A 12,482-nucleotide genomic window follows, 5' to 3' on the forward strand; every position below is an offset into this window, starting at 1 on the left:
TTGATCAATGCTCAGTCTAAGCTGATAGGAGCCATGATTGTTCGTTCATCACTTGACAGAATGACTTAAACTCGAGGACTGGAGAGATGAACGGTTCAATTCTTTTTCCGGCTCTAAATGCGAATGATTGACCCGTGAGGAACGAGTGACTCAGACCCGATAGAGGACTCGAGAGGTGAGCGGATCAATTCTTTTTCCGGCTCTAAATGCGTATGGTTGGCTTCTGCCAATGTGATGAAGACTTGAAATTAACGATACTACCTGCTCAAATGTGCGCACGCGCGGATGAACGAATCACTCCCTGAGAGGACTCGTAGTTCCCGAGTCATATTAAAGATTTGTTCAAAATGAACGAATCGTTCATGAATGACCCATCACTATTAGACAAGAGCGGGTAGGGGTAGGTGACATACATTTTCGATGTGCTTTTTTGATGCAACTGATAATACTAAACCAGTTTTAAACGGAAAATGTTTAAAATGACAAACATTTGAAACACTTGTGGATGCTGTTGTTAGATTAACCTCTGGAATGGGGGCGGGGAGCAGCAGCTAATTTGCTTTTAAAGAAACACAAAAAACTGTAGGTTTTTGCTTCCATTCAAAAAGAGACATTACAGTATTTTCTAATAAAATATTTATGATCTATTTTGAATTGAGACTTATATTAAATCATTTTAAATAATATAAAAGACATATAAGATCCATTCAGTTATAATCAAATTTGCTTCTCAAGTAAACATTAAAGGGACAGTTCACCCAAACAGTGAAATTCTGCCATCATTTACTCCCCCTTGACTTTTTTGTTCTGTTCAAAACAAGATATTCTGAATACTGTTAAAAACATGTAACCACTGACCTTCAAAGTATTTGTTTTTCCTATTATGCATGTCAATAGTTACAGGTTTTCAGCATTCTTCAAATTATCTTTTTTGTGTTCAACAGAAGGAAAAAGTGGTTCGGAACAAGTCATTCATTCATTCATTCATTTTCCTTCGGCTTAGTCCCTTTATTCATCAGGGATAACCACAGCGGAATGAACCGCCAACTTATCCAGCATATGTTTCACACATTGGATGCCCTTCCAGGTGCAACCCAGTACTGGTAAACACCCATACACACTCATTCACACACAAACACTACGACCAATTTAGTTTAGTCTTTGAACTGTAGGGGAAACCGGAGTGCCTGGAGGAAATCCACGCCAACACAGGGTGGAACATGCAAACTCCACACAGGAATGCCAACTGGCCTTCAACTTTTGGGTGAACTATCCCTTTAAGAATGTTTTTAACATTTGCACTGAAAACAAGACAAAATACTATGCAAGACAAACATCTTATTTCAGCAGCGCATCACCTTAATTTTATAACAACAACTGTTTACTTACCGTATCTCAGTAATGTTATTCTCATGCTAATTAAGATTTGTGTCAACAATAAGCAAGAAAGATGATATTTTATGTGCTTTTAAACCAAATTATGAACTGTTTATTTGAATTTACGCGGTTTTGTTTAAAATTAGGCTTTAACATAGCACTAGCACAAGCACAATGACAGCGCGAGGCTTTGTGATTTACAACAACACATCACAACATCGCAGGGAATCTTTCACGCCGAGTTAGCACGGAAAAAAACACGACCTAATGTGGAAAAAGCACAGTCCTCTACACCTCTAAGATTCTACAAGTGAGGATTTACACTGCACCACTGAGAGCTTCTATAAATCAGGCTGGGAATACGGGGTCTGGTTGACATGCTTACGTTGGCTCTCTTTGTAAACGAAGCTCATTCTTCGTGTTAAAGGCTCAGATTGTCGTGGCGGAGGTGGAGGAGGAACCTGTGAAGTGGCCGGATTGTTAGAGGAATTTAAAGATCATTAACACGGTACTTTTGTTTCTTTAGCACAGCTTTAGTTTTTGAGGTAGATGCGGCTTTGAGGTAGACTGGTTATGAATCCAGCAGGAGTAGGATCCAAACAAACTGTAAAAGGTAGTTAAATTAGCCTTTTTAAGATAATAGTTGTCTTCATAAATGTGAGAAAAGTTCTTTAGTCAAATAAATGAACACAGAGAGTGAGTGGAAAATCACTTTCAAGCCAGTCCTGACCTGAAGAAGGAATCCAATTAATGTTGTCTTAGGCACTGGGTTATTATAATAATTAGAAATGTGCAATTTCATGTTTTTTTCCCCCCCCCCCCTCAAACTCTTTTGAACACAATTATCGCAGTAATTATAGCATTGTCAACATAATCAAAGACCAGTGGAATGAAATCAAAAGAATTTTATGCTGCGATTGCTTTCCCATTGGTAATCAAAAGGCGAATGCTAAAAGCATCATGCCTCTTCAGTACTGCCAGAAAGACTTTTTTATAATGTCAAAAATTAATAAGCAGTTATGAGGAGTTCAATAGTCTGCAATGTGAGAACATGAATCACCAATGCTTGTCTGAATGCGCAAAATCCAGCAGTGTGTCCAGACTTTCAAACTGTCAATGTTGCTTTTCTTATACTATATTTCCTATATGTGACCCTGACAATTCCTTGTCTTGTCAAAAAAGTCTTGTGTGGCATTGTTTTATTTTGTAGGAATAGCCAAAACCGTAAGGGGGGTCTGAATACAGACTTGGTGCATTTGCAATCTGAGCTGCATGCAATGCTTTTGAATGCCCACACCTAACCCCACCCCTGACCCTATACCTCTCACAGTGTTGTCACTAGCTCCATTGAGTGCATTGTCTGACATTACATCTTTGAGATATGCGATCCCAGCTCGCATCATCTAGGCTGCATCCAGATACTATTAAAAAAAGCACTGCATGGCTAGAAATTATGCAGTTTTATGCCAAAAATTACAAGACTTTTAAGTAAAAATCATGTTCCATTAAGCAAAATGTAATTTTCATTGATAGGTCAAAGAAACTTTCACAGTATGTCTGACAATGTTTTTTCTTTAGGAGAAAGTCTTATTTGTTTTATTTCGGCTAGAATAAAAGCAGTTTATTCTATAACACCATTTTAGCCCCTTTAAGCAAAATTTTTTATTTCTCGATAGTCAACAGAACAAACCATTGTTATACAATACCTTGCCTAATTACCCTAACAGGCCTAGTTAACCTAATTAACCTAGTAACCTATTTAAATGTCCCTTTAAGCTGCATAGAAGTGTCCTGAAAAATATTTAGTCAAATATTATTTACTGTCATCATGGCAAAGATAAAATAAATCAGTTATTAGAGATAAGTTATTAAAACTATTTTGTTTAGAAATGTGTTTAAAAAACCTTCTCTCCGTTAAACAGAAATTGGGGAAAAAATAAACAGGGGTTTAATTATTCAGGGGGGCTGATAGTTCTGACTTCAATTGTATATATTTAAATATTTAAATTGTGAAATTTGTGTAATTGTGTAAATTTTCTCAGTATTTAGTTATTAACACCCTCAAATTCTAGATTTTAGAATAATATCTCAGTCACATATTATTTGATTCGTACTAATTCAGCTTTCAATTCATGTATAAACTAGGGGTGTGACGAGTTTTCGGGCTGTGAGATGTCGCGACGAAATTTCTCATCAAGGTTAAAAGTTGTGTGGTGAGTTGTGATGTTACGATAGAGCGTGAGGATGAAATTAGCATTGAAGATTGGAGGCAGGATTGGATTTGAACAGAAAATCAGTTGGTTTACACATACCTGGACACCAATGGCTTGCATGGTTTGTGACTTGTAAAGCTGCGCATAGATGGATTTGCTCTTCAGTGTTTGGACTTTCAGCAGTAATTAAACCACACTGAACTGAACTAAACTAAACAAACTCTGAAAACTGAACTGACAGTTTCAATTTACTATAAACTTCAATTTACAATTTACTAAAAGCGCTATAGAAATAAAGATGAATCGAATTGAACCTGGGCTGCCTAAGTGTTGCGCATCACTTGTTTGCTTGGACGGGTGTGACGTGACCACTTTTTTTTTCACCAGAGTTCAAAGGTTAATTAACCATGCGCTGGAATAGCACTTTAGATATGCTTAAAGTTATAATTTCTGTAAACACAAATCGAATTAAGACAGATGTTCATTCATGCATTCATTTTCTTTATGGCTTAGTCCCTTTATTAATCTGGGGTCGCCACAGCGGAATGAACCGCCAACTTATCCAGCATATGTTTTACGCAGCGTATGCCCTTCCAGCTGCAACCCATCTCTGGGAAACATCCATACACTTTCATTCACACTCATACACTATGGACAATTTAGCCTTGCTGGACAGACATGTAAATGCCAAATCAAACCATTGTGTAGGACTTCTATCCACATTTTGCATCAGGATAAGCCTATACACACTGTTTGACACTATTCTCTGCACCTACCAAGTCAGTAGCATCACAAACACACAGATCTCCTCAAAGTGCACACACACACACAGTGAACTACTGAAGATGCACACACAACCGTCACCATTTATGCCATCCGGAAATAAATGGAAGTGACTTTTTCCTTCAGCATGCAATATTAAATTCCACTGAAACAGCTCTCTTCTATCAATCCATACTCACATCCAGTAGTTCAGAGTTTGTTCAGTCAGTACAGTTATTAGCAAAATATTTTGCAGTGTTTGCATGTAGTTTATGGTATAATTATTTAAAACAGAAGTAAAATAAAAGTTATTACAAGTTTATTAAAAAAACAGTTGAATAATATATATATATATATATATATATATATATATATATATATGAATACATTAGCAAATATTTAGCTATTGCTAAATATAGCAAATATTTTAAATGATATATTAGCATTATTTTCCATTAATATATAACATATTTGTATTGTTTACATGCCCTTTACAGCATAGAATTTATTAAAATATAAATAAAAAAATATTTATTACAAGTTGATTTTTTTTTTTTTTTTTAAAAAGCACCTTGTGGTTTTTCTCAGTTGAATAAAAAAACAATTTCCCAATCATATATTTTTTCATTGAGGATAAAAAAAAAAATAATAATAATAATAAAATAATAAAAATAATATCAAAATCACGTCTTGTCTTGTTCTCGTGAATCTAATCTTGTGTCTCATCTCGTGGAGTAAGCGTCTCTTCACACCCCAGTATAAACCTAAAAAATTGACCACTATGACTGGTTTTTGTTTCATTGTCCAGGGTCACATATTACTCATGTTTCAGAACCGATGGGTGGCCAATCAGGACACGCCTCTGGTGGAATGTAATCCAGCACAAGCATCTAAAAGCCTTAAATGGACCGTAACTGAGGCTGCAGACAGCATGATCCAAATGAAAAGTGAGTGAGCATGTGGCAAATGCCACCAAAGTATACACTTGTCGCAAATTACAGTGAGTTAATTTTTCCAAAGGGCATTTGCTTTTAAATCTTAATGCCAAAAGCCTCCGAACGCTGGTGTATAGATGTTTGCAATGCTCCTTCTGCTAATAGGACATTAAAGATTCAGCAGTCTAGCTAATATAAAGATGAACAGTCAGCTCTTTCAGGGAAAGCAGATTGGAGGCAGCGCTGGAGCAGGCAGGTGTATTGGAGAAGCTTAATGGCGGGAGACTGAATATGATCCAGCTATTAATACTGTATTAATTAGCGTACAAAACACACCGCTTGGGGAAATGGTAAGCAGTGCATGCTCTGAAAAACACGTGTTTCCTGAACACCAAGTGGATGTATGATTACATTTTGCTCATCTAAAATTTAAATACCAGAAAAGAACTCACTTTATTTTTTTAAAAGGAAAGTTTACCCAAAAATCTGTCATCATTTATAGACTGCATTAGTGCCCGACTTTGTATCATATTGATCCACTTTTGGCAAAAATCTATGTCCTATTTTTATTGACATACTGCTTCAAACATATACAGTACATTTTTTTAATTCTTTTCACACCGCTCACTAAGCCCAGGTTACTGCCATTCTAAATACTGCTTTTAATCCTGAAGAAGACATGCTATAATTTTACCCAAGTTTTATGAAACTCTGCTACAAAGCTAACCATACATTGCAGTCTTATTTATTGAGTGTTAAACAGGGCAGTGTTTGCTTGATGCTGCTGGACGTTTGGCAACAAACGCAGCCAATTAGAAATTGAGCAGCAAGATTTGCATCACATTACAAAATGCAAACAGAAACGACAATAAAGACTAAAGGCTCGTAAACACCGGGACGCTTGTTTATCGTCAGTGTTTTTCAAGACGTTTTTCCTGATTCAAACCCAAGCAATTTTACTGGCATCGAGCAGAAGAGTATGCAAAATCACTCCTTGACGTCAGATGGCACTACACAACTTTAAGCTTCTGAAACCCGTTTGTAACACAGAAGAAGAAGACATAGTTGACACGCTTGTTGTTATGGATGGTTCAAGTAGCAGCTCCATCTTTAGCGACAAAGATTATTGTTCACCAGAGCAATAAGCAGCTCCATTGGTGAAGAAGGTTGGTGGAGAAGGTTTTGACCTGGCGCATCGTGTGCACGATGACATTGACGCCCTTTATTTAGTCACGAGGCTTTAAATGTTGATAAAAAACGCGAGCAAAAAATGTCTCTGTGTAAACAAGCCTTAAGGCTGAGTCCGAAATTGCATACTTCCACACTATATAGTATGCCATAAACAGGGTTCACTATTTCCAGTGTGAAAAACCCTTTTGTGTAATGTAAACATCATTAGGGAAAGACTAAAAAGACTAAAAAAGACTGAGGCTGCATCCAAAATCGCATATCTGTTCTATATAGTACACTAAAAAACAGTTTGCGAGCCGAGTAATATGTCAATGAATTCAAAAAACAGTATGCAAGTAATACTTGGATGACTTCCGGCGAAATTCTGAAGTGCGCATCCAATAGACACTACGCTATCCCATGGACCTCATGAATGGGAGTGAAGTAACGCAACTGACGTGGGTAGGTCACGTGATCATGACAAAATGATTTAGAGTTCCCATTCATACTGTATAGAACATACTGTTCTAACGATCGAGTAGTAAATTCTAATTCAAATGCACTACCTACTGACTAATAGGCGATTTCAGACGCAGCCTGTGTAGTAAGAAATGTCAAAACATTTATCTAGCTGCTATTTATTCAATCAGCAACAGCGACATCACCAATATGCAAATAAGAACAATTATCCGGGGTTTAGGAATGTGCAGTGTGAAATGTGTGTAAATAAATGCCCAGGATTATTCGTTAACCCCGGGTTTAGCATGAGCAGTGTTTAACGTGATGACAGATAACCCAGAATTCAGTTTCTTCAGGGTTTAGGATGACCCAGGGTTAACTGTTTCAGTGTGAAAAAAGTTTGAAGTTTTTGTGAAAAAAAAACTTTTTGTGTAATGTACACAGAGGTAACATTAGGAAAAGACATCGGCGTCTTTATCGTCAGCATTTTACGAGACGTTTTTCTGCATTCAAACCCAAGCGATTTTCACTGGCGTCAAGCAAAAGAGTATGCAAAATCCCTCCTTGACGTTAGATGGCGCTACACAACTTTAAGCTTCTGACACCCGCTTGTAACACTGAAGAAGAGGAAAAGAGGAAGTTTACACGCTTATTGTTAAAGTTACTGGTGACTCGAACAAGCATAGATGGTTCACGTAGCAGCTCCAGCTCTAGCGATGAAGAAATTATTATTGTTCACCAAGCAATAAGCAGCTCCACGTTCATATCACCTCTGGGCATCTTCTTCAATGTGCGCTTGCATTAACAGTTTTGCACTTGATGGCTTGCAAGTGCTGTTTACTGCAACTTCAGCAGCTCCGTGCACATGAACAAAAGTGCCAACCTGATTGGCGGAGAAGGTTTTAACGCGGCACGTCAAAAAAAAAAAAAAAACCAGCATGAGGCGTTTTTTAAAAAATGACGCTTTTGCGCCTGCCGTTTTGGCCGTTGGTGTGCACAATCACATTGACGCCCTTTATATAGTGACAAGGCGTTAAACGTTGACGGAAAACACAAGTAAAAAAACGTCTCGGTATGCACAGGCTTTAAGGCTGCGTCCGAAATCGCATAGTTCCATACTATATAGTTGACTAAAAATCAGTATGCAAGCCAAGTAATATGTCTGAATTCATAGAATTCTAAAAACAATATGCAGGTAGTTCTTAGATGACCTGCTACGAGATTCTGACTGATACACTATTTCATGATGCACTACAGGAGAATTCATAAATGAGTGAAGTGACGCAACTGACGTGGGTAGGTCGAGTGATCATGACAATTCTAATTCAAATCCAGTATCTATTGAGTAGAAGGCAATTTCGAACACATCCTATGTAGTAAGAAAAAATGTCAAAACACGGATGCCTGTTTTTCGTCCAACCAGCAACTGTGACATTGCAAATATGAACATTAACCCAGGGTTTAGGACTGTACAGTGTAAAACGTTTGTAAATAAATGCCCAGGATTATTGGGTAACCCATGGTTTAGTATGAGCAGTGTGAAACAGGATGACATATAACCCAGGATTCTGTTTATCCAGGGTTAAGCATGACCCAGGGTTGACCATTTCCAGTGTGAAAACCTCCTTTGTGTTCAGTTACAAACGTTCCACATACCCAGGAACAAAATGTGAGTGAATAAACAATGACAGATTTTTACATTTCCGTTTCAGGGTTTATATGTCAATATAAAGACAGCATATGCATTTGAATCATATTTAATTTATTTAGTATCTAATTTGTTTTGTATGAATCTTCATCACTGTTATTTACACTGCAGGTTAACATTAATTAAAACATTAAAACTTCCCCAAAACCCCTTTTTTAAACTTCAGTTATGAATTATGTAAATTTCATTAGTAATTCAGGCACATTAAATGATTTAGTGCTCCAGTTATTATTGCTTTAGTAGATGCGGTTATGCCTGACTTTAGTAAACACAGGGTGATGTACAATTTCGAGGTGTCAGGGGGTGGGGTCGCAGGTTAGATTGCTCTTACCTTGAAGGAGGACATGGCAGGGTCCCTGTTATACCTGTCTATGGTGTGGAACTTGGTGGAGTGGTTGAGTTCATGGTACAGCTCTGAGTGTCTTTTGCGAGTGTGCATCACTTTCTGTAAGGAAGGGGAACAACAAATAAAGAAAAAAAAAAGAAAGAAACAAACGAAATGAAAAATAAGAAAGGGCAGGCCGGGGTGGAGCTGGGTTGACTATAGTCAAGGGAACTTCAAAATAGGGGTCAGCACAAACACTCATTCTTTCGAAGAGTGGCGTTCGGATGGGGATTAAAGATTGTCTGGTTAAAGAGTCACAGACACTTCCACCCAGGGTTGGAAATGAACAGAGGGGATTGTTTTAAACATGCCCCACAATACTAACGGGCAAGAAATGTTATCGTGAATAAAGTGAATTGCAAAAAGAGTCTAAATACGCAGCATCACAATTTAATTTGATCCGATTATTTTTTTAAGTTTATTTATTTTATAATTTTAACTAGCTACATAGATTCTGTTGAGTTAGGAACACAGCCAGTCGGAGGTTAGTTAAGTTTTAGATTTTTATATTCGACCGTTTTTCTTCCAAACAACAGTAAGAAATGAATTTCACAGCTAGTTATTTTATTTGCAACAGAGAAATACTGGGAAATCTCTGTAGACTGAGGGAATTTCATGCCGTTCAGCATTTTAATCTTAAAATGTTAGCAAAGGCACCTGTTTTGTCATCACTTTAGACATTACACTAGAGAATCATTCAAACACTTGCTCTAAAGTCACGTTTGTTTGGTAGTAACAGTTTATGCTGTTCTGAAGTCAGCTGCAGATCTGAAGGAATAGCAGAAGAAAGTAGTTCCTCATACAAAATTATTTTTTAGACTCTCTGTTAGATTTTTATTTTATATACACAATTTTGCTATTGAACTGTTGTATAAACGCAATATCACACTCGTAGCAGTGCGATATGGCTGTATATTGTCATTGCCTGCAACCTTGAGCCAACGCAAACCTCCCACCTATGCCGATATACAGCCATATTGCACTGCTACTCCTGTGATAATGGTCAAACATACATACACACACACATATATATATATATATATATATATATATATATATATATATATATATATATATATATATATATATATATATATATATATATATAATGATTGTATTGAAGCTCTACATTTTATGAGCCAAATTTTTTATTATTAGTATCAGTTAAGAGTGATCTGGTTTAAGCCATTGGTTAAATAAAAAATATATATATATATACTGTAAAAGACAACGCAGATGCAATTATTGAAGTAAGTGAAAAAAAATGCATGCAAATTACAAACAACAATCCAGCCCAAACACTAACTGATAATTTGTTTGATTTTTAAAACTTTTTAACATTTTATTAAATTTTATATATATATTTTTAATTATTTTTAAAATAAATAATTGAATGCGTTAAAAGTTAAGGCACATCATTTTAAACAAACAAAAAAAAAAAGCATAATTTAGAAATTCACCTAATAATTAAGAAATTCACCATTGCAACAACAACATAAACCTATTTTAGTCCACTGACAGGCCTCATTTATTTATGGGGACAGGAGGGGGGTCGTCTCATGCAGCACTGACTATGATGAAAGATGTTATGAAGCTCTAAAAGCATCTAAATGTGTTAGTAACAAGACATACCTCAGTTTGAGAAGAAGCCTCCATACTGGAGAGCAAATATCCAGTCATCACTTAACTTAAGCTTTCAAGCATAATTGAAGAACTGCTGGTTTAAAAGCACACAAGTGTGTTCTGGGAGGGAAATGGATTTGGCGGCTGGAGACTGGAGATTTGCTGGATCCTGCCAGGTGATCATTCCATGGAGGTGCCCTCCAGGCTGCCTCAGTCACACACGTGCACTTTCTATTCGTCTCATTATGCTATCTATCTCTTTCACACACAATAATGCCACTCACACCACACTTAGAGCTGTACGCTGTTTCAGTGTTTCAGCAGCCATCATCCTGCTGTTTTCAGAAGCGTGCTTTAAAGCATGCCATGTTTAGTCATTAGGTAGCACCCTTTTGGGATGACATAACGGAAATGTCACTTTGAAATACGGTGACCAGATATTTGACATGGAAAGCTCTTTGTACATATAATTTATACAATTCTGGTGAGTAACGTCTTGAATCTTTCACAAAACATAGTTTTGTGATCTACAAATGGACTGCTTTCCCAAAAGCATTGTAACCCAAGATTGTAGAATCACTGATAACACTGATTGTTTTTATGATCAACGTAGCTTGCAGTGCTTTTGAGAAATCCAGATAAAGTAAAATAAACCAGTATAGAAAGGTCTTCTTCAGTCTCTAGATGTCTGAGCTCAATCTGTGGGTCACACAAAAACTGCATGTGGTGACACATACAAAAGATTAATCAATAATAATATTAAAGCTGTATATATGCAACTATTTGTCTTAATCTAAAGTGTCAGACTTATCTCGGAAGACACTTGTATTTCTCAAAAAAACAAGGACGCCATTGACCGATAAATGTTGACACTTATTAAAAGATTAATGGAGATAGATTGGAATTAAGAAAAAAAATAAGTATATATATTAGGAGTATCCATCATATATCATATATATATATTAGGAGTGTCAAAAATGATTGTTTCTTCGGTGCACCGTGATACAGACGCGGACAATTCGGTATCGGTTTAGTAATAATCATAACCGGTTATTGTGTACTGACGTCATTTATCTCATATGCGCTATGTCGCGGTAGCTTACTATGGCGAGGGAGGCGAGCGCGGGTATTTACAATGCTCCAACTACTTAAAAATGCAGATACTGTGCACAGTTTCACTGGGTGTGTGTTTGCTGGACAGTCTTTCACTGACACTTACAGCAGAAGCCCCTATTTTACTGGGATTGGGACAATGAAAGTAAATTTTTCTCTCTATTTCTCTCTCTCTCTCTCACTGTGGCCCATTTGACCTGCAGGTATAACTTTTCCTCTCCTCTCGGCTGTTAAAGTGATACTTCTGGATACAGACACGAGCGTGTGTCTGCAGAGTTTTCTCCACCATGTCTATCATGGATCAGCTGTGATCGCCGCTGCCATTTACCAGTGTCACTCATCTGTCACAGCGCGCAAGAGCCAATCGCAGCCCTTTCTGTTGAGCGTGTGACCAATCAAATGAGTGTTAGAGAAAACGAGCGAGATATTTATATTTGTTTATATTATTTGTTATAAATGCTCATGTTGTTTAAGGTACAGTTTATATATCTTACTGTTTGTATTAAAATGCAAAATTGTATTACAAATAGTATATAATATAAATATATTTATACATTGTAATAAAGGAATTGGTGCTGTGAAGAAAATATAAAACTGCGTATGGAAAGCATCGTCAATGCACCGAGATGAGTTGAGATATTGAATTGAACCGAATAGATGGCATGATAATCGGAACTGAACCAAACCGTGGGACCAGTGTAGGTTAACAGCTCTAATATATCAATACATATATATAT

General features: G+C 36.8%; 1 protein-coding gene across 50 annotated transcripts in view; it reads right to left on the minus strand.

The window, feature by feature from the left end:
• adgrb2 (adhesion G protein-coupled receptor B2) overlaps positions 1 to 12,482 on the minus strand; it is a 550,430-nt gene that overhangs the window by 21,471 nt on the left and 516,477 nt on the right. For 37 of the 50 annotated variants that reach the window (XM_073931885.1, XM_073931866.1, XM_073931881.1 and 34 more), the window contains one exon: positions 8,956 to 9,069. The exons of 11 other annotated variants lie outside the window; for them this stretch is intronic. In XM_073931885.1, coding sequence (XP_073787986.1) covers positions 8,956 to 9,069 — 114 coding nt within the window. Of the gene's footprint in view, positions 1 to 1,762; positions 1,839 to 8,955; positions 9,070 to 12,482 lie in introns of all 50 variants that reach the window. 2 more of the 50 variants (XR_012395196.1, XM_073931859.1) reach the window with 1 other exon arrangement.

This window comes from Danio rerio, chromosome 19 (genome assembly GCF_049306965.1).
Source record: "Danio rerio strain Tuebingen ecotype United States chromosome 19, GRCz12tu, whole genome shotgun sequence".
Classification (NCBI taxonomy): Eukaryota; Metazoa; Chordata; class Actinopteri; order Cypriniformes; family Danionidae; genus Danio; species Danio rerio.